The sequence below is a fragment of the Electrophorus electricus genome, chromosome 6 (assembly GCF_041902795.1).
Source record: "Electrophorus electricus isolate QZ-2024a chromosome 6, ASM4190279v1, whole genome shotgun sequence".
Classification (NCBI taxonomy): Eukaryota; Metazoa; Chordata; class Actinopteri; order Gymnotiformes; family Gymnotidae; genus Electrophorus; species Electrophorus electricus.
The window spans coordinates 22,807,232-22,829,915 of NC_137502.1; the positions used below are offsets into that span (position 1 = coordinate 22,807,232).

The window sequence follows — 22,684 nt, forward strand, 5'->3', positions numbered from 1 at the left end:
GCTGGTATAGTTACTAGTATAGTTGCTGGTATAGTTACTAGTATAGTTGCTGGTATAGTTACTAGTATGGTTGCTGGTATAGTTGCTGGTATAGTTACTAGTATAGTTGCTGGTATAGTTACTAGTATAGTTGCTGGTATAGTTACTAGTATAGTTGCTGGTATAGATGCTGGTATAGTTACTAGTATAGTTGCTGGTATAGTTACTAGTATAGTTGCTGGTATAGATGCTGGTATAGTTACTAGTATAGTTGCTGGTATAGTTACTAGTATAGTTGCTGGTATAGTTACTAGTATAGTTGCTGGTATAGATGCTGGTATAGTTACTAGTATAGTTGCTGGTATAGATGCTGGTATAGTTACTAGTATAGTTGCTGGTATAGTTACTAGTATAGTTGCTGGTATAGTTACTAGTATGGTTGCTGGTATAGTTGCTGGTATAGTTACTAGTATAGTTGCTGGTATAGTTACTAGTATAGTTGCTGGTATAGTTACTAGTATAGTTGCTGGTATAGTTACTAGTATGGTTGCTGGTATAGATGCTGGTATAGTTGCTGGTATAGTTACTAGTATAGTTGCTGGTATAGTTACTAGTATAGTTGCTGGTATAGTTGCTGGTATAGTTACTAGTATAGTTGCTGGTATAGTTACTAGTATAGTTGCTGGTATAGTTACTAGTATAGTTGCTGGTATAGTTACTAGTATAGTTGCTGGTATAGTTGCTGGTATAGTTACTAGTATAGTTGCTGGTATAGTTGCTGGTATAGTTGCTGGTATAGTTGCTGGTATAGTTACTAGTATAGTTGCTGGTATAGTTACTAGTATAGTTGCTGGTATAGTTGCTGGTATAGTTACTAGTATAGTTGCTGGTATAGTTACTAGTATAGTTGCTGGTATAGTTACTAGTTTAGTTGTTGGTATAGTTACTAGTATTGTTGCTGGTATAGTTGCTGGTATAGTTACTAGTATAGTTGCTGGTATAGTTACTAGTATAGTTGCTGGTATAGTTGCTGGTATAGTTACTAGTATAGTTGCTGGTATAGTTACTAGTATAGTTGCTGGTATAGTTACTAGTATAGTTGCTGGTATAGTTACTAGTATAGTTGCTGGTATAGTTGCTGGTATAGTTACTAGTATAGTTGCTGGTATAGTTACTAGTATAGTTGCTGGTATAGTTGCTGGTATAGTTACTAGTATAGTTGCTGGTATAGTTGCTGGTATAGTTACTAGTATAGTTGCTGGTATAGTTACTAGTATAGTTGCTGGTATAGTTACTAGTATAGTTGCTGGTATAGTTACTAGTATAGTTGCTGGTATAGGTTCTTTACTTTGATGGTTTTCTTTGGCTAGTTGCTCTCTTTCGTAGTATGAGGTGGAATGTGAGTAAAAAGACTCCTGTTCTGCAGGCGATGTCCAACGCCCTGGCAGTGCAAACACACACACACACACTCACACACACACGTTCTTTTCTAGCCCATGGTCATTGAATCAGACAGGTCTGACACTGGCCTATCAGATTGGTCTCTACACACTTTCTTATGTGGCTTCTCTTTCTTCCATTACACCTTCAGGCCTGCATGGACCCAATCCAGTGGCTGAGCGACAGACGATGACAGACAGGTAGGCAGGCAGATAGACAGCCAGGCAAGCAGGCAGACAGGCAGACAGTCCTATTGAGTTTCACCTCTGCTCTTAATTCACATCGTTGAAAACCTTGGGAACCAGCTCTTTCACTTCTCCACCATGTCTTTCTCTCTCTCACTCTCTCTTTTTATACCTCTCTTTCTCAGCACCTCCCCTCTCTCGGTTGCCCCTCCCCCTATTCCAGGCAAACAAGATGCCACAGAACAAACAAACTCCAATTAAGAGGGCTCGTCTGTGTTCTTCTGCACTGTACTGAGAGACCCCACATCCCCCTGGTGAGCCCTGATGGGTGTTTGTATCCGAAGCCAAGTAGCCCGGGGGAGGAATTACTCTCCCAGGTCCAGGGCCAGGCGTTCAGGGAGCGGGTGGAAGCAGACAGCTGGGCCTGGGAAGCGCTGTCTCGGGGAGGCGCTGCGTGTGTCTCGGGTACACAGTCCTTTGCTGGTCGTGGCTGTCTGGTTCCAGGGGTTTAAGCCCTCTTTCTTTCTCCACGCTGCCCTTGTCCTGTCCCCTGTAAACTGGGGTGCGGTTGCCCCGTGGCCTAGCCTGTACCTTGCAGACGACACGGTTTCCTGTCAGCACCGAGCATGGCGTCAGATGCTCCAGGACTTCTGATCGCACTGTATGCGCAAACGCACGCACGCGCACCCGCGCACACACACACACACAGACACACACACACACACACACACACACACACACACACAGACACACACACACACACACACACACACACACACACACACACACACACAGGGTATCCTCAGTGTGATGGGATGAGTGTCATTCCAATCTTGCTGCTCAGCATCTCTCCCTCCAGCCTCACCTCCTCCCGCGTTCCCGTTAAAACAAAGACCAAATCCCACCCTGCCCACCAGCTCTCTCTCTCTCCATCTCTTTCTCCCTCATCCCCCTCTTTCTGTTTCTCTTCATCTATCTCCCTCTGTCCCCATCTCTCACTCTCTCCTCTACTTTCATTTGCTCTCTCTCTCACTCTCTCCCTTTCTTCTGTTCTCTCTCTCTCTCTCCCTCCTCTCTCTCTCCCTCTCTCTCTCTCTCTCCCTCTCTCTCTCTCTCCCCCTGAACTGCTCAGCAGAGGCCCAGCGTTTCCATTCACTAGCCTCCCATGTCTCGGGCTGCTGGACTTCTAGTCCTCTTACCACAACCTACAGCAGCCAATCAGGGAGCAGTGGAGTGGATCCCCTCTGTCTGCACCACTTCTACTCTCGTCCTCCCGCTTTCTCTTTCTCCCTCACTCTCTCTCTCCCCATCCCTCTTTCTGAGTAAGCAGGAAGGGAGGATTATAAGGGTGCTTCACACAGTATCATTGTGTCTCTGTCTGGCAACAGCGGTGGAAATGAGCAGCTATTCCCCTCCACACAGATCCGTGATCCACTGCTCTCTCGCGTGGCTTCCTGGGTCTCTCCCGTCAGCTCAGCTTTTCAATCTTTTTGTGCTGTTGGTTTTTACATTCTTTTTTTAGTGACCTTTGGGTTTTTCTTTTCTCTCTCTCTCTCTCTGTGGAATGTGTGTGTGTGTGTGTGTGTGTGTGTGTGTGTGTGTGTAAGCGCTCCTCTCTCAGCAGCTGCGAGGGCGAGTGCAGACAGGTTCTGTGTATAGCACCACAGTGTGTTTTAGCACACAGGTCAGATTGGACCATCGTGAGCTCATTCTCTCACTCCAGCGCTCCCATTTCATTTTCCAGCTGTTAAACGCCTCTGCAGTGTCCCTGCAGTGCATCAGTGACACTTCTGTTTGTACTGTACATTGACAGGGCACAGGAATTGCATTCATTTATCTTAATAATTCAAAGATAAATTTGAATAAATTAAAATTTTCAAGCCCATAATTTTATCTATGCACCTCTCTGTCCCCTCCCTCTCTTTCTCTCTCTCTCTCTCTCTCTCTCTCTCTCTCTCTCCCACTATCTCTCTCACTCTCTCTCCTTCCTCTCTCTTACTCTCTGTCTCTCTCTCTCTCTCTCCCTCTCTCTCTCCTTCCTCCCTCTTTTTCTCTCCCCCTGCTCTTTGATGCTTCCGAAGTTCCTCCATATCGTTTTTGTTCCCGTTTTCCCAGTATGACAGGGATCTGGGTATGGGGCTCTCCGAGCGCTTCCTGCAGCGAGGGGCGACTCTTTCTTCTCCTCCAGAGGGGCGGCAGGTGCTCGCAGATGTCACCCACCCCCAGGGTGTTCTCGGGAATGTTTTTTATCCCTGATAGTCCCGCCATTAGGAGCCAGCACGCTGGAATGTTCTGTAGCAGTGTCGTCGTGGACGCTCCTCGGCTGGGTGGATTCCCCAGAGTCGCTGATGAGTTCAGATGGCGTCCCGTCCGTCCAGTTATTCCTCTTTTCCGCTCTTAGTGAGGACTTACCTCACTAAACAGTAAACATATAGAGAAAACTAAGGCCGGTGTGTGGTTAGATGGGGTTGGGTAGAGACTTGATCGGGGTTCTGTCTCTGTGCCAGTGCCTCTTGGAGCCTCTGCACTTGTTTTACTTGCTTTGACCCTTGTAGCGCTTCCTCTCAGTTGGGAACACCTGCAGTAACAGTGGAGTTTGTCCTCCAGAAGATGCTTTACACATGCACGTAACACCACAGCTCTGGTTCAGTAACGTGTTCATACAGGACAGATGTGTGTTTCTGGTTGGGGCTACAGAGGACAGCTGTGTGTTTCTGATTCTGTTACGGGGCCACATAGTACAGATGTTTGTCTTGGGTTCCGTTACGGGGCCACACAGTACAGGTGTGTGTCTCTGGTTCCGTCGCAGGGCCACACAGGACAGATGTGTGTCTCCGGAAGTGAGTAAAACACACACAGGCCCTGGAGCAGCGTTCCTAATAGCTGACCACCAGTCAGTTCCCCAAACCATCCAACGTAATGAGCAGATCAGCCATTTATCCCGCTAAACCCTGCGGTGTTTACAGATTCCATGCTTGCCACAGCCGTGCTGATGGACCGGGGTCTTGGCGTCCGTCAGGTGTGTCGGTGTGACGGGTAAATGCAGGCGCCCCCATCAGCATCCGGCATGACGGGCACAGGCGGCTTGCGCTTGCCACTTACCTTCCTGCTGCCATGACGGTTGCTTTTGATGTGACCCGCGTGGTGGAGATCGTCACCTGACCGTGGGGATCGTCACCTGACTCTCTCTCTCTCTCTCTCTCTCTCTCTCGCTCTGTTTGTCTTTCTTTGTTTTAGTCATGCTCGTTTTCCCCCCTTCCTCTGCCCCTCTCATTCTTTCTCTCTCTCTTTCTCACTCTCTCTCTCCCTCCCTCCCTCCCTCCCTCTCTCTGATGAAGGACACCAGATATCCCACGAGGAGCCAGCCAGCCTTGAGGCCCCACGCCTCCGGGCGGATGTCGGTGGGAAGGCGGGTGAGATAAGCGCCAGGAGCTCGGCTTCTGCGTTTCCTCGTCTCGCCAGATCGCTCGCCCCGATAGAGGCGAGGTGCGGCAGGGCTGCCTTCACGCCCGCCCCCAGCCTGCTGCGGCGCCGGCCGGACCCGGGACTCTTCACCCGGCACTGGGCCCGCACGGCGTGCCATGATGCTCAGCCTCGTCTGGGGGGTTAATGGAAGGCTGGTGTTATTGTTGTAATTATATATGATTATTCTGGCAGTGAGATGGAGATGGCATAGGGGCACAGACACGGGACCTGTCAGGACTCGTGGAGAATCAGAAACGTTCCCCTCCGAGTCACGGGGAGAGGAATCACGGCACACACACATACCCACGCATGCACACACACGCGCACGCGCAGACACGTGTGAACACACACACACGTTTCACTGTGATAATAGTGATCATTTGTACAAGAAATGTGTGTGTAATAGTGGCTGCTATAGAAGTGTGTGTGTGTGTTTGTATGTGAAGGCTTGGTTGGCTTCAGTAGGTCTGAGTAAAGTGAAAACTGTTCCCCATTTCTTGCCCTGTTTCCTGGGGGTGTGACCGCAAGGGGCGTGTCCAGGGCCAACAGACACCCGCTGACTCTCTGCTCTCTGCTGACCTTTGACCTCTGGGGTGAGAGGGGGTGTGAGCATGAGGCTGAGAGAGTTTATTATTTCCTGTGTTTCCTCCTTTGACCTGTGCGTGGCCGCACGTATATGTGTGTGTGCGTCTGTGCGTGTGTGCGTGTCTGTGTGTGTGTGTGTGTGTATGTGTGTGTGTGTGTGTGTTCAGGCTGGGGTTCATTTTTATACTTCACAGTAATACTTAGGTTCTCATAACTTCCACAGTAAGCAGTTGTTTTGGGCTGTGTGAGACTGGTGGGCTCACAGGGTGGTCTTTTGTAGTTGTTTTCAGACCACTTGATTGCCCAAATGTGAACATCATTCCTTAAATATCCAAATCAGAAAAGAAAACAGAATTGTTTTGAAATCTCCCGGTCAGCATGAAATGGTAAAGGTGCTATAGTGGGCATCTGAGTGTGTGTGTGTTTGTGTGTGGGTGTGTGTTGACTGTGTATGTGTCCAAGTGGGTCTGCTCCTCACCCCATCTTCCACTCGTTCACCTCTACTGGATCCTACATGCACATCTCCGGCTGACCCGCCCGTGCAGAGGGCATGGCGTTGGGTCGGCGTCGGCGCGGTTCTGGGCCGGTTTTGGGCCGGTGTTAGGCCAGTGTTGGGCTGGCGCTGTGCCCCGTGGCATCCTCCATCTGAATGTCACAGCTGGGAGACTATTGTTCCTCGGCCCCCTACCCGAGCCACGGTTACAAACCGGGAGCCAGTGATCAAAGGGTCTGCGGATTAGCCTGGCCTTGAGACAGAAGGGAGGGACCGGCCGGGGCAGCACTCAAAAGGCAAGAGGAACGCTCCTAATTACACTCCTCCTACTTCTTTTCTTGTCTCTCCGTTTGGGTTCTCTCCTTGTCTTTCTCAAGAGTGTGTGTGTGTGTGTTTGTGTGTGTGTGTGTGTGTGTGTGTGTAGTTGATCTTCAGGCTACAGTGAGTCTGTGAGGAAACAACACAGTGTGAAAGCAGAGTGATATTAAGAGTGGACAGAGACAGCCTTTCCAACAGCGAGCAGAGAGAGAGCGAGAGAGAGATTTTTATTGAATCAATATAAATAAAAGACGTTTTGCATCACCAGTACAATAGTTCACATACTGTACAAAAATTGTCCAGATAGCATTAGTTCCACGGACTGGAGAGGTTCAACTCCTCCTCCACCACAGTGCAAAACACATCTCCATCACGCCATTCCAAATCAAACACCTCCGTGCTGTTCATGGCCTTATAACATTTAAATTCAGGGCTGATCTTGGACTTTGCCAGAGCAATAAACAGAGAGAGGGAGAGAGAGAAAGAAGGGAGGGGGAATGAGAGAGATTGATAGAAGTGGACAGTAGGAATGCCAGTGAGTGTGTGGAGACTATCAGTAGGAATTCCAGCTAGTGTGTGGAGACTGTCAGTGGGAATTCCAGTGTGTGTGTGTATGGACACTCAGTGACACTGAGTTACAGTGTGTGGTGTGTGTGTGTGGAGACTCTCAGTGGGAATTGCTGTGTGTGTGTGTGTGTGTGTGTGTGTACACCCAGTGGGAATCATAGCAGAGGTCCGCAGAGTGAGGTTTCTCGTCAGGGAAGACTAGCTATGCTCACTGGATGTTAAAGAACATGTGTCCTGAGGATTATTGTGACTGTGGTTGGAGATTATGTCCAGTCAGAAGTGGGCTGAGCTCGGGTCAGAACTGGGCTGAGCTTGGGTGACATACGCATATATGAAGAATTTCTCATGAACTGTGCACAGTCATGAGTGTTGGAAGAATTCCTGGTATGTGCCCGTGTATGGGCTGCATCAGTACGAAGTGTAATCCTGTAACAGCACTGACATAACACTAATAGCACTTTGTGTGTGTGCGTGTGTGTGTGTGTGTGTGTGTGTGTGTGTGTGTGTGTCTTGTCTAGGTGCGTGGAGGGGGTGTGTGTGAGACCCCTGGTCAGCACCCAGAGGTGAAGCTGCATCATGGATGAGGGAGGCCTGAGAGGCCTGAAGGTTCTGTCCACTGTCCTGTGTGTGTACCATACACTGATCTGTCCCTGTGAGTATGTACACACACACACACACACACACACACTCACAAATGCCCATTCATACATCACAGTTTCATCATCAGCCATCTTCAACATTTTAGCTTGTTTGTATAAAACTCTCCTATCTATCTTTCTGACTCTGTCTCTCCCTCCCTCTCCCTCTCTCTATCTCTTTCCCTCTCCGTCTCCTAGTTGCATTATCTCTGTCGTTCCGGGTGCAGCCTGTCTCTGTGGTCCAGAAACAGGGTGGAGCGGTTCAGCTGCGCTGCGTGGTACGTCCTTCCTCAGCCGGCCTCACCTGGCTGTTCCAGGGTCAGTCTCTGGAGCCCGGTTCCCTGCCCGGGGTGGAGGTCCAGCTGGGTTCCCTCTCTCTGCCCTCACTGGAGCCGACACACACAGGCGTGTACCAGTGTGTAGCCCGCACGGACACGGGCGCAATCGCCAGCCGCTTGGCACGGGTCACCATCGCGGGTATGCACACGGCATCACAGACACACAAAAATACACAAATCCTCTCCTCTATTCTCCTCTGTTCTCCTCTGTTCTCTCCCCTCTTCTCCTCTTTTCTGCTCCGTTCTCTCATCTAAGTTCAGCAGGAACAGCTGAGAGTGGCCACTCGTGCCTCAGTGCTTCCAGGGGAAGGAAGTGATGTCTTTTTTTTTTCCCGTTTCCTGTCTGGCGCTGTTCCACGTTCTCCTTAATGAGCTTGCTGTGCGGCGTTGCGCACCCGTGCTGGGAAGCACGGGGGCAGCACTTGGCCGCCGCCCTACGGGCTGATCTAACTGGCCGATAAGGCCCAATTGTTCTTACACAGCGTCCACTGCAGCCCGCCCCCAAACTCCTCCGGCCCACCCCCACCCCCTCGCTGAGGCGCAGTTGGGATTGATTTCTGTTGTGAACTTATGCAGCGCTCCATGTTCTGCTCTTTGTCCAGATATCGGGGAGTTCAGGGAGACGCATCGGCGGTCGTTAACGGTGACAAAAGGAGACAGTGCCGTCATCGAATGCAGGTTGCCACGGAGTAACCCCTCCGCTTTGCCACGCTACAGAATTCGGGGCCAGTGGATAGAGGAGTCTACAGGTACACAAACATCTCACACACCTCCACCTTGCACACAAACACTTCACACACCCCGTATTACTCTTTACTTCCTTCTCCACATACTCGGGGAAAATAAGATGCAAAGTAAAAGAATGATTATTTGTTTGCTGCTGTATTTTATTTTATTTTTTTGTTTTTCAGATGAATATTTAATCCTTCCAACTGGGAACCTTCATATAGTCTCCGTTTCCCCAGAGGACCAAGGCCTATATAAGTGTGGCGCGTACAATCCCGTTAGCCGAGAGACCAGGGTAGAGGCCCATGGTACCAGGCTCATAGTGAAAGGTAATCAGCAGCCATGCTGAAGGACCACCATCCGTGCGTCCATGGTGCAGTTCACATGTTTGTCAACCATTTCATTTCTGATGTCTATGGACTGAATTTGGCCCCCTCCCCTTCTCCTTCACGCACTCAGATGGCCGCTCTCCGGTGGGGATATCATACCCCGTCTCCTCCGTCGACCTGTCAGTGGAACAGTCCACGTCGTTACTGCTGGAATGCGTAATATCCGGAAACCCGTCGGCCGTCGCTAAGTGGACGAAGGACGGCCGGGAGCTGCCGGCAGGTGCCAGGGTGCGTGTGGCACACACCAACCTGGCCGTGAGCGACGTTCAGCTCAGCGACGCGGGACAGTATGCCTGCTCTGTCCACTCAGAGGACGGGAGTGTGACCACAGCCAACTACACCGTCAATGTGCTGGGTGAGTTCAGTTAAGTGAAGTAGCCATGAAAATATCCATGTGCACAAGTACACAGAATGTCTACTGAAATTTGACCTTATGTCTGATATGTCTTTGGGTTTAACCTTTACTGTCTCCCTCTCCTCTCCTCCCCTCCCCTACAGGAGCAGTCAGTGTACTGAGAGGTTTGTCTGACCAGACCGTGACAGCTGGCTCACCTGTCCTATTCACCTGCACTGCCAGGGGAAACCCCGCCCCCAAGATTATTTGGCTGTTCAACTCCTTCCCCATTCTACCCTCACCCCGCCTCCAGATATCAGACTCCTCGCTGCGTATCTCCTCAGTCACCATTCAGGACCAGGGGATGTACCAGTGCCTGATAGACAATGGCATTGGCTCAGAACAGTCAGCTGCTAGACTTATTGTCCAATCAGGTAAAAATCCTTTTCACCTGAATAAAAAAGGATTGTATGAAGGCATTACACACCCATGGTCAATTATTAACAGTGTACATAGTGTACGTAAAAGAGTTCATTGGGTATGAGCACAGAATTATGTTAGATATTGATCTTCAAGAAGCTGGAGATGAAAATTATATTTGAGAATATAACAGACTGGCATGACTGTAGACATTCTGAGTTCTAATAGTGTACTCTAAGAGAGGCAGATCAATCTTTCATTAGAGATTTTTAGTCAGTATTCTTTGGAAATACTTTGGCTGTATTGGTGTGGGGTATGTATGTGTGTGTGTGTGTTAGTCGAACAGTCTTGGCTGTAGTGGTGTAGGGTGTGTGTGTGTTAATGAGACAGGTTTGGCTGTAGTGGTGTAGGGTGTGTGTGTTAATGAGACAGGTTTGGCTGTAGTGGTGTAGGGTGTGTGTGTTAATGAGATAGTCTTGGCTGTAGCGGTGCTAAAGCAGGAGGTGTGTTATGAGAGGTGGACAGGTCTTGCCTTTGGCAGTTTTGAGGAGGGTTAAGGGTGGGGTTTTCGCAGTGTTGAGGCGGGTTATGGGCGGGGTTTGTGCCCTGTGTGGAAGGGTAATGGGCAGGGTTTGGGCAGTGTGGGGGAGGTTTATGGGCGGGGTTTGGGCCGTGTGGGGGAGGGTTATGTGCGGGGTTTGGGCAGTGTGTGTGTGGGGGGGTATGGGTGGGGTTTGGGCTCTGTGGGGGAGGGTTATGGGCGGGGCTTGGGCAGTGTGGGGGAGGATTATGTGCGGGGTTTGGCGGGCTGGAGCAGAGCTGTGAGAGTGATCTTTGTGCGTGCTGTCAGGGATCAGCTCTGGAACAACGGAATGTGAGGAGTTACTACACATGGTTCTGACGAGAAGCAGACCCCCCCCGCTGTCAACATCACACACAACTGGCCTTATATTTATTAACACACACGCATTCGCACATGCATACCCACACGCACACAGAGCCTACGCTGCTCTCTTCTCGTTCTGTTACTAAGTATAGCCTTGTGACTCCAAGTGTGATTGATAAGGGCAGTGGGATTCAAAAAAGATGGCCAAGGTTGTTTCCAAACGTTGGCACACACTCCCTCTCCCTTTCTTGCTCTTCCCCTTGGCTTGCAGGCCGAAGAGATTTACGCGACTCTGATAAACTGCAACTCAGCTCAGAATTGCACTTGTATACATACAACTGTAGATTTAAAGGAGACGATAGAGAGAGAGAGACACTACAGGGTGGTTCACCTGCGCTAATCCCTTCGTGCCTACAAGACGCCTCCAGGACATTATCTAGTGCTCAAAAACCGCGTTTAACTGAACGTCAGGTGGTCACAAGGCTTTATGGGTTTTGTAGGTGAAGCTTCCCTGCCTACAATTCTGCCTCCCCCTGAAAAACGGTGCGTATGTGGTGTGTATCGTCAGTGTTCACCCTCCTCCTGTGAACCGCTGGTACGGCTCAGCTGGCGCTGTCTCCACCCATCCCGCCACACTGCTCCTCGGGGATGGAGCCAGGCCTGGTGACGGCCCCACCCTCCCCACCAGGTCTAGGCCGGGGAGCAGCAGCCTTTAGATCCAGGCATCGATGCGCCTAATGGCCTCGAATCCGTGCAAATGGAAGCCTCCCTGACTGCAGGCGAGCTCCATGGATCAAGGATCTATTCACTGTGCGCCCACAAACACACACTGCTGTGTGCATTGCGAGGTCACTCTCTGCAGGTCCCTTAGTGAGCCACTGGCAACATGCACCCCGAATCCGACCGGATCAAAGATCCAGAGGGGCAATGAGGCTCTGTCCCTCGAACGCCAAACCCAGTCACCTCCCCAGATTCAGCTGCTGGGCTTCTAGCAGTGTGGCCACGCCTGCGCACACACACGCTTTTACTGTCCCTCAGAAGACTTCTAGAGACTTCCATCCTTCAGGTGCCCAACCAGTGTCTGACATAATATCATTTCCCTCCTTCACCGCTTCCAAGATGGAACATTCTGGCAGCCGAAAAAATCATTACTACGTAGTGCTACATGCACCTGCGTCTGCCTGTGGCCCTCGCTCCCTTCTCGTGCCCAATGAACCCGGTCCATTAGCGTCTGGCACCGGACAAACCCACCGACCACACGGACCCTTCCAGGGAGAGCTCGGGGAAGCGTGTTCCAGGGACGGATGTTGTCTGTGCGGAACACAAAATGCGCAGACAGTCTGTCTGCAGCGTTAGTAACTCACCACTTTACGACCTGTTCCAATGCTGTGGATTCAAGAAAATCTCTGTCTTTGATGAGTTGTGTGCTTAAAAGGTTTCCGCAGAGATAACTGCTATAGTCAGTAGGAAGAAGCAGAGTTGACAACAGATTTTAAGGATCCTGTTATTCATCCAGAGATATGTGGAAAATTTACTCCAAAACAACTGTTTTTTGCAGGGCCTCAGACGACTCCCACAGCTATTGCCTTGAAAACGCACCCCTCCGTCCCGCCAGTGCAGAGCGACGACGGGAAGGAGTCGTTCCTGCCCCTGGAAGACGGCCTCGGTGATGGTCCGCCCACTGATAGGACCAATGACAAGCCCACTCCAGAGGCGCCAATCATCATCAGCCCGCCCCAAACACATAAACCCAACGCATATGACCTGGAGTGGCGGGCTGCCCGTGACTGGGGCAGCCCCATTAACGCCTACTTCGTTAAATACCGCAAGGTGAGAGTGCTTCCGAAAGCCTCACCATATTGAGATCTATTTTTGACCTTGGTAGCTGGCCATTCTGTTCACGATTCAGGACTACGATCAGTTTAAAAAGATATTTCTTCTGTTACTGTAATCCTCCATCGAAACGCTTTGTTCCGGGACAAGACTCAACCCCTGAAACGTCTTCTTGTCTTTGCTTATGTCACTGAGGCTGAGGGACAGGGGAGTAAACACCAGTAATATCATGTGAGGTTTTGAAGAGCCAGTCAAATCCTGATGGATCAGCTGCAGTCACAAGATACTGCTGGTTCACATTGGCTGGATGCACTCCAGCCGGTGATGCTGTCCCAGTTGCTATGTTATTTCAATCGCTATGTCATTAGTAATTATTTTACCGCAGGCCTGTAACAATGCCTAGCTGGGTCGTGGTCCAAAGCTGGTTCACTAGCTAGAGGGGTGAAAGGAGACGGTCATTTCCTCTATAAAAGCTTTTTATTCACTCTCCTGTCTCTAAAAGGGCAAACACCTCTTGTTAAGGTCCCGTTGGCTATGATGTCAGACTGACTCAGGAAAAAGTGACACAGTGCTAGCTGAGGACATGGAAGAGAGAGAGAGAGAGAGAGAGAGAGAGAGAGAGAGAAAGAGAGAGAAAACAGACACTGAGACAGAGGAGAGAGACAGAGAGCAGAGAACGAGGGCAAGAGAATGAGAGGGCAGACAGAGAGAGGATAAAAGACAAATTCAGAATTACAGACCCTACATCGGTGTGTGTGTGTGTGTGTGTGTGTGTGTGTGTGTGTGTGTGTGTGTGTGTGTGTGTGTGTGTGTGTGTGTGTGTGCGTGTGTGTGCGTGTGTGTGTGTGTGTGTGTGTGTGTGCGTGTGTGTGTGCGCGTGCGTGATGCTGCAGGTGGATGACACGGGCAGCGTGGTGGGCAGTTGGCACACAGTGCGAATTCCAGGCAGTGAGAAGAGCCTGCTCCTGTCTGACCTGGAGCCGTCCAGCCTCTACGAGGTGCTGATGGTAGCTCGCAGCACTGCGGGGGAGGGGCAGCCCGCAATGCTCACCTTCCGCACGGCCAAGGGTGAGACACACACACACGCACACACAAACGTGCACACGCATACACGCGCGTATACACACACAAACACACCCACACGCACGTGTATATATGAACACACACACACACACTCACACACACACACACACACACACTCACACACACACATACACACACTCACACACACTCACACACACTCACATACACACACCCACACACACATACACACACACACACACACACACTCACACACACACACACACACACACACACACACACACACACACACACACACACACACACTGTCAGGGTATAGTTTCTCCAAAGCAGATGTAAATATGGACGTGGATGTATAATAGCCTCTCTCCTGCTCTCCTGTTTGTCTCAGAGAGAAGCTCTACCTCCGGTAAGAACCCGTCCAAGGCTCCAGACGTGTCTGTGCCTGAGCAGGCTCCGGAGGAGAAAACCGTGAACACGCACTACGGCGTGGTCATACATGACCGAGGTGAGCTCCTGCAGGAGTGACGCGCTCGTGACGAGTGGGAGGCGTGGGGTGTTGGTCATTATCTGGAAATACAGAGAACGCACACAGCGACGTTATAAACAGCAATTACAGGGCATGAGCATGTGTGAGCTATTCATGTAGGCCTCACCTAATATGTCCAAACAGTTGTTTTTCACTAACCTCCTCTGTTCTTTGGCTCTCTCCCTCTCCCTATCATGCTAACCTTTCTCTTTCTCCCTGTTCCTCCCCCTCTTCTCCCTCTCACTCTACCCCTCCTTCTCTCTCTCTCTCTTTCTCTCTCTCTCTCTCTGTGGCCCAGAGCCCTCTCAGTAAGTACATGCTTCACTTCGGCATGCTGTTTGTCTATGTTGTATGTGTTTCTGTTTGTTTTCCTGTTCTCTGCTCTCTCTCTCTCTCTCTCTCTCTCTCTCTCTCTTTCTCTTTCTCTTAGTCTTCTCTCTCTCTATTCCCCTTTTTATGAGATGGATGGTCAGCTGTTTCCACTTAACGAGGAACACAGCCATTTTTCACTTGCATTTTAGAGAGCAGAGGAACAGGTTTTTTTTTTTCGGTTTTTTTTCCCTTTTTGTTAAGTACTTTGTGGTGCGTAATGAGTTTATTTCGGCCTACAGTCCCAGAGGCTCCTGATCGCCCCACCATCTCTATGGCAACAGAGAGTTCTGTTTATGTCACATGGATCCCACGGGCCAATGGTGGCTCTCCGATCACAGCCTTCCGCGTGGAGTTCAGGAAGCAAGGCCGCAACGGTGACTGGCTCATTGCTGATGACAACATCTCACCCCTAAAGCTCTCTGTGGAAGTGCGCAGCCTAGAACCAGGCGAGGTCACACACACACACACACGCACACACACACATGAATAATCCTCTTTGTAGCTTAGAGACAGAGAGAGATACATACTCTAGTTAAACATATTGCCTGCACCTGTTAAACGTATCCACGGGTGCATCCATAGGTGCAACGTATCGCTTCCGGGTCGTCGCCATGAACACTTATGGCGAGAGTCCCCACAGTTCCTCTTCCAGGCCGTACCACGTGCCGCTGGTGAGCACCCCTATCTCCAACCGCCCTGTGACTGGACCGCACATCATCTCCACGGAGGCCATCACCGACACGCAGATCAGGGTGCGCTGGATGGTAAGTAGCAACGCACGCACACTTACAAGGTGGGCTGGTGTATGCAAATTTTAGAGGCTTGATTGTTAATCAGTCTGTTATGTTAGAAAGACTGTTATGTAACAATCTACGATTTTTGGAAGTGTTCCCTTTTATGACTCTGTTTTGCTCATGCGACATTTGAAGGAAGTGACAACAGAGTTTGAGCTTCACAGTATGTTTCATATACCGAATTCTGCTTATTCGAAAAGGCCAAGGCCTATACAGTTTTCCATTCTATGGCACTTTTAAAGGGTTTAGCACATCCCTGCGTTACTACATTCCCGTAGACTTGCTCCGGCGTGCAGACGGAAGCATCCTCCTGTGTGGTATCCTTGCTCTGGGAACAACAGTAGGACCCTGAAGTAGTCCTACTACACAAATAGTAGTCCTAGTGCATTTCACAGACCGGACAGTGAGTGTGTATGTATGTGTGTATGTATGTGTGTGTGTGTGTGTGTGTGTGTGTGTGTGTGTGTGTGTGTGTGTGTGTGTGTGTGTGTGTGTGTGTATGTATACGTGTTTGTGTGTGTGTGCATACACCTGTGTTTGTGTTTATATGCATGTGCACATGTATCTGTGTGTTTGTATGTGTGTTTGTGCATGTGTGCCTTTTCCAGTTGGTGTTGCAGGTTTAAATTGAGGGACACATATTTCCCATCATCCCCTATACTGTTCCCCTATGGCCACCACAACTAAAGCAGGTCTCTAATTGATCAAGCCCACAATGGCCACTCTGTAGGTGTGTGTGTGGGTGTGTGTATGCGTAATTGAGTGTGCTTGTGTGTGTGTGTGTGTGTGTGTGTGTGTGTGTGTGTGTGTGTGTGTGTGTGTGTGTGCATATTTTTGTTTTGTATGTTTGTATTTGTGGTGCGTGTCTGTGTGTGTGGGTGGGTGGGTGTGGATGAATGTGGTATATTTGGAGGCTCTGTCCAGATACGATTTTAGAATAGAGTGAATTTATTTTGAGAGTGTGGGCATGGGAGGAGAACTTTAAATGAGTGGTGTGTTTTAGGGAAGAGAAAAAGAGGGAAAGAGGGAGAGAGAGTAAACTAGAGTGAAAGAGAGCGCCGAGAAAGCAGAGAGATGCAATTTGTTTCTGTTTGTATTTGCTGATATGAATCTCAAACATGTTGACAATTCTTCATGTGTTGGGGATGAGCGGAGCAGTATTTATGTGTTGGGGATGAGCGGAGCAGTGTTCATGTGTTGGGGATGAGTAGAGCAGTGTTCATATGTTGGGGATGAGCGGAGCAGTATTTATGTGCTGGGGGTGAGCGGAGCAGTGTTCATGTGTTGGGATGAGTGGAGCAGTGTTCATGTGTTGGGGAAGAGTTGAATAGTGTGCATGTGTTGGGGATGAGTGGAGCAATGTTCATGTGTTGGGGATGAGTTGAACAGTGTTCGTGTGTTGGGGATGAGTGGAGCAGTGTTCATGTGTTGGGGATGAGTTGAACAGTGTTCATGTGTTGGGGATGAGTGGAGCAGTGTTCATGTGTCGGGGATGAGTTGAATAGTGTTCGTGTGTTGGGGATGAGTGGAGCAGTGTTCATGTGTTGGGGATGAGTTGAATAGTGTTCGTGTGTTGGGGATGAGTGGAGCAGTGTTCATGTGTTGGGGAAGAGTTGAATAGTGTGCGTGTGTTGGGGATGAGTGGAGCAGTGTTCATGTGTTGGGGATGAGTTGAACAGTGTTCGTGTGTTGGGGATGAGTGGAGCAGTGTTCATGTGTTGGGGATGAGTTGAATAGTGTTCATGTGTTGGGGATGAGTGGAGCAGTGTTCATGTGTCGGGGATAAGTGGAGCAGTGTTCATGTGTTGGGGATGAGTGGAGCAGTGTTCATGTGTTGGGGATGAGTTGAATAGTGTTCATGTGTTGGGGATGAGTGGAGCAGTGTTCATGTGTCGGGGATAAGTGGAGCAGTGTTCATGTGTTGGGGATGAGTGGAGCAGTGTTCTTTTTTCTTTTGCTTACCTGCTATGTAGTGCTACTGCAGTGTGTTTAAGTATATGTCCGTTTTAACAAATGAGGTCTTCTGTTGTTCTCTTTGTCTGTCTCTCTCTTTCTCTCTCTCTCTTGCTCTCTCTCCCCATTCTGTCTGTATCTGTCTTCCCTGCAGTACACCCCCTCTAGCAACAACAACACTCCTATCCAAGGCTTCTACATCTACTACCGGCCTACAGACAGTGACAATGACAGCGACTATAAGAGAGACGTAGTAGAAGGTGAGCAATTTCTCTCAATCTGCTGCTCTGTTCTTTTGGTCTACATACTCCATACTCCATACTACATACTCCATACTCCATACTCCATACTCCATACTACATACTCCATACTCCATACTACATACTCCATACTCCATACTACATACTCCATACTCCGCACTACATACTCCATACTCCGTACTACATACTCCATATTACATGCTCCATACTCCATACTACACTCTCCATACTACATACTCCTTACTACATACTCCATACTCCATACTCCGTACTACATACTCCATATTACATACGCCATACTCTATACTACACTCTCCATACTACATGCTCCGTACTACATACTACATACTCCATACTCCATACTACATACTCCATATTCCATACTTCTTTCTCCATACTGCATATTTGTGTGCTTTATGTGTATAAGGTACATGCATGTATGTGAGTGTCAGTGTGTGTGTGTGTGTGTGTAATGGATATGTTGTGTGTTGAAGGGGGCGGGCCGAGGGGAAACTCATTCAGCTGATTGATGTGCAGTGAGTGTGTAGTGTGGCGTAATGAGCCAGGCTAAAATGTGTTTTTAATAAATGGCTGCTGCTCTAATGGGCCTGAACTGAAACCCTACACCCTCGTCTCCACAGTTTGAGGGGATCGCCCCGCCCTCTGGAATGTTAACGGCCATCCCCAAACCTCCTGCTCCTTTTTCTCTCCCTCCCAACATCTCTCTCTCTCTCTGTCTGCTCTTAGTAATTTTCACCTCAGTGTTCTTCAAAGCTGTAGGTTGTCAGAGATACATGCCTGTCCAGATAGGCAGCCCCATAGACCTTCAAATGCAAACAAGTGTCTATGTTCTTGTGTGTGAGTGTGTGTGAGTGTGTGTGTGTTTGTGTGTAAGTCCATGTGAAGGTCTTGGGTGCATATACAAAATGAACTACACATGAAACATTAGAGAGTTGAGTCAGAATGTGCGTGTGTGTGTGCTTCCAGCTCTGCAGTGTGTTGTGAGGTCTGTGTGCTGTGCAGTGGGAATTCTGGAGTCAGGCCAGAACAAACATTACACTGCCTTATAAGGAGTCTGTCTGGAGTAACGCATGGTCAGAGAGGGAGAGGGAGAGAGAGAGAGAGAGAGAGAGGGGAGGGCAGAGGGCTTGTGGTTTGTCGCGAACAACACGCGCTTTGAGAGGCACAGACTAGTGTAATTATCTCACACTAACCACGCTCCCTCCCTCTGAACCCTCCCACAGGCATCAAGCGCTGGCACATGATTGGCCAGCTCCAGCCGGAGACGTCTTATGACATCAAGATGCAGTGCTTCAACGACGCGGGAAAGAGCGACTACAGTAACGTGATGATCTGTGAAACAAGAGGTGAGAGAGAGAGACAGACACTCTTACGGGAATGCTATACTTCAACTGAAGACAGGAGGCTATAAACGCCATTACTGTAATTACAGCCTTGAACAGAGCGATGGTTTTATTAGTCTGGGACAATGGCAGACATTGTGCTACATCACTACCACCTCAGTTACTAATGACTCCTCTTAATAAGGGCCCGGTGAGACCCACACAGGTCCAGACCGAGCTGTTGTCAGAAGCAAGCAGCTGTTTCACCGGTTTGTTGTCATTTGTCTCACGCGATCTTCTGTTCCCCCACTTACCGAATGCCCCCCTGTTTCCGGACGCATGCAGCGCGCCAGTCTGCCGGAAGACCCAGCCAGCAACCTGTTACCCCGCCGGACGTGTACGTGCCTGAGCCGCCCAGCTCAGCCGGCGGCTTGCTCTACCTGATCGTGGGCTGCGTGCTGGGTGCCATGGTCCTCATCCTCCTCATCTTCATCGTCATGTGCCTGTGGAGGAACCGGCAGCAGCAGAGCATGCACAGTGAGAGCCTGTCTTCTCCAGTCCAACAGACATGTTTTACCCAGGCTTTCTCCCTCCCTCTCTCCCTCTCTCCCTCCCTCTCTCCCTCTCTCTCTCTCCCTCTCCCTCTCTCTCTCTCCCTCTCTCCCTCTCTCTCTCTCTCCCCTCTCTCTCTCTCTCTCTCTCTCTCTCTCTCTCTCTCTCTCTCTCTCTCTCTCTCTTGCTCCCTCCGGACTCTGAATATATTTAAGAGAATAAACAGTCTGAGGTGTGTGTGTGTGTAAAAGTAGTAGATGTGTCCTGATGTAGATGTGTTCAGTTGTGGCTGGTTTGTAAGTTCATAAACATGTTTGTCAGGGCCTAATTATTTAAATGTTCCACTGCAATGCCTTTTTCTTTGCTATGTTTTAGTAAACAATGACAAAATATCTCTCTCCCCCTCTCACTCTCTCTCTCCCTCTCTTTTCTCACTCTCTCTCCTGCTCCCTCTCTCTCACTCCCTCTCCTTCTCTCACTCTCTCTCTCCCTCTCCCTCTCCCTCTGTGTGTGTGTGTGTGTGTGTGTGTGTGTATACATACATATATATATACACTTTCACTCTCTGCAGAGTATGACCCTCCTGGCTACCTTTACCAGCCTGCTGAGATGAACGGCCATGTGTTGGAGTGCCCCAACCTGGTGGGCTCCAGCCGGGTGGGCCCTGCCGGGCGTGCCGGCTACGCCCACAGCACCTCCATTGTTGCCCAGGGTTGCCACCACCTCCACCACAAGCTCCCCAACGGTCTGGCACTTCTAAATGGCTCGGCCCCGCTGTATGCACCTGGGCACGGCCACGGCCACGCCCACGATGCCCCGTTGTACGTACCTGGGCACGGCCACGCCCACGACGGCCCGCTGTACGCACCTGGGCACGGCCACGCCCACGACGGCCCGCTGTACGCACCTGGGCACGGCCACGCCCACGACGGCCCGCTGTACGCACCTGGGCACGGCCACGCCCACGACACCCCGCTGCCCCATGGCACCATGGACTGCGAGCACTCGCACCCGCAGCACATGCACAATGTGAGTGGCCAGACACGCGGCACGTTTGGAGCTGTGACAGCACACAACCATGCATTTGTTTTCCTTATGTGCAGTCTCATAAGGAATGTGTACGCTCAGGCCTAGTGTACAGCCATTCTTACACGCACACAACTAAGCAGTATGGTACGTCTCTCTGGACAAGAACATCTGCTAAACTCTGTAAATGTAAACGTTAAAATGGACGAATTGTGGGATTTGGTTTGATTTTCATTATTTTTTGCTCCTCTACAGATCTCTAATTATATACCACACAGATTGGCAGGGCTAAAAATTAAAGCATAATTTTAAAACAGAAGAAAACCTGAGCTATAAACAATACAAAACCATATATATATATATAAACTGTTATAGTCCATCTTAAGATTAAAATGTTATTGTTGTTGTTGTTGTTGTCGTCGTCGTCCCCATGAAGTGATGAGAAGTTAATGCTGCCTTATTCTCTGGCAGGGGGGGATCGTGTACACTGCCCTGCCCCAGACAGACTCCTCTGATTGCATGAACTGCCAGAACTTCTGTAATAACAACAGGTAAGAGAAAGAGAGCAAAGGAGAGATCGAAAAACAGGTAAAGAGAGAGAGAAACAGAAAGATATGTCTGTACATAAAAGTCTGTTGGAAAAATAATGCAGTCATCCAGTTCAGTATTCCTCTGATATCTGAATCTGTTGTGGCTTTGGCACAGGCACACACACACACACACACACGCACACACACACGCACACACACACACACACACACACGCACGCACACATGCACGCACACACACACACATGCATGCACACACACGCACACACGCACACATACACACACACACGCACACATGCACGCACACACACACACATGCATGCACACACACGCACACACACAGACACGCACACACACACGGACACACACACACACACGCACACACACACGGACACACACACACGCGCACACACACGGACACATACACACGCGCACACACACACGCACACACACACGGACACACACGCGCATGCACACACACACGGACACACACGCGCACGCACGCACACACGGACACACACGCGCATGCACACGCACGCACACATGCACGCACACACACACACACACACACACACATGCATGCACACACGCACACACACACACGCACACATACACACACACACACACACACGCACACATACACACACACACACGCACACATGCACGCACACACACACACACACACATGCATGCACACACACGCACACACACAGACACGCACACACACACGGACACACACACACGCACACACACACGGACACACACACACGCGCACACACACGGACATACACACACGCGCACACACACACGCACACACACGGACACACACACACGCATGCACACACACACAGACACACACGCGCACGCACGCACACACGGACACACACACGCGCATGCACACGCACACACACACGCACGCACACATGCACACACACACCAAAAAAAACAAAAAAACACGCTGTCTGCGTGGAGCTTGTTTATGTATTCTAGTGTGTCCGACACTAACAGTTTATTCCCAGGGCAGCCATGTGGTTCTGTTAATGACACCAGTGTTTACCTCCTCTGGGGAGACGGGAGGCAACTATGGAACTAATACAAGCAGATTTCATTCAGAGCTTTGTGTGTGTGTATGTGTGTTTGTGTCTGTGCATGTTACTCCACTCATTAGTTCATTTATTTTGACGTGTGTAAATACTTATATCTTGAGCTTCTGTTTTTGTATATATGTGTGTGTGTGTGTGTGTGTGTGTGTGCGCGCGTGACACTAGGTGCTACCCCAAACCCAACGGCACGCTCTCAAGGCTGCACGCACTGGCACAGTGCCAGCCAGATGTTCTCGAGCTCCTCCCCCTCAACGTCAGCACGACCGGGCGCCATGGCAACGGTATCCTACAGCCCCGAACCAGCAGCGGGCAGGTGACACCTGCGGAGGAGGACTCAACTTCAACGCCTTCCCAGAATTCCTCCAGTGTGCCTGAAGAGACGACGCCAGAGAATGGGGAAGGTGAAGCCACGCCCACTGAGCAAGTTCCCTCGTGCCCTCTTCCTGTTCACTGTTTGAAAGAACCATGAAGAAATCTTTCTAACTGCACAGAGTGATCATGTGGTTAGCCCAACTCTACAGTTCACACCTTATTTACCTGCTCTACAGCTGTACCTACCAGGCTGCC

General features: G+C 49.9%; 1 protein-coding gene across 5 annotated transcripts in view; it reads left to right on the forward strand.

The window, feature by feature from the left end:
* The window catches only part of cdon (cell adhesion associated, oncogene regulated), a 37,009-nt gene that overhangs the window by 12,932 nt on the left and 1,393 nt on the right, over positions 1–22,684 (forward strand). For 2 of the 5 annotated variants that reach the window (XM_035525127.2, XM_035525128.2), the window contains 17 exons: positions 7,551–7,684; positions 7,869–8,147; positions 8,611–8,757; positions 8,920–9,063; positions 9,194–9,478; positions 9,622–9,891; positions 12,322–12,593; positions 13,490–13,664; positions 14,029–14,145; positions 14,778–14,984; positions 15,121–15,302; positions 17,440–17,545; positions 18,790–18,912; positions 19,234–19,425; positions 20,012–20,469; positions 20,938–21,017; positions 22,283–22,518. In XM_035525127.2, the coding sequence (XP_035381020.1) occupies positions 7,609–7,684; positions 7,869–8,147; positions 8,611–8,757; positions 8,920–9,063; positions 9,194–9,478; positions 9,622–9,891; positions 12,322–12,593; positions 13,490–13,664; positions 14,029–14,145; positions 14,778–14,984; positions 15,121–15,302; positions 17,440–17,545; positions 18,790–18,912; positions 19,234–19,425; positions 20,012–20,469; positions 20,938–21,017; positions 22,283–22,518 (3,349 nt within the window). In that variant the 5' untranslated portion in view covers positions 7,551–7,608. Of the gene's footprint in view, positions 1–4,942; positions 7,685–7,868; positions 8,148–8,610; positions 8,758–8,919; positions 9,064–9,193; positions 9,479–9,621; positions 9,892–12,321; positions 12,594–13,489; positions 13,665–14,028; positions 14,146–14,777; positions 14,985–15,120; positions 15,303–17,439; positions 17,546–18,789; positions 18,913–19,233; positions 19,426–20,011; positions 20,470–20,937; positions 21,018–22,282; positions 22,538–22,684 lie in introns of all 5 variants that reach the window. The other 3 variants (XM_081716007.1, XM_081716008.1, XM_081716009.1) reach the window with 3 other exon arrangements.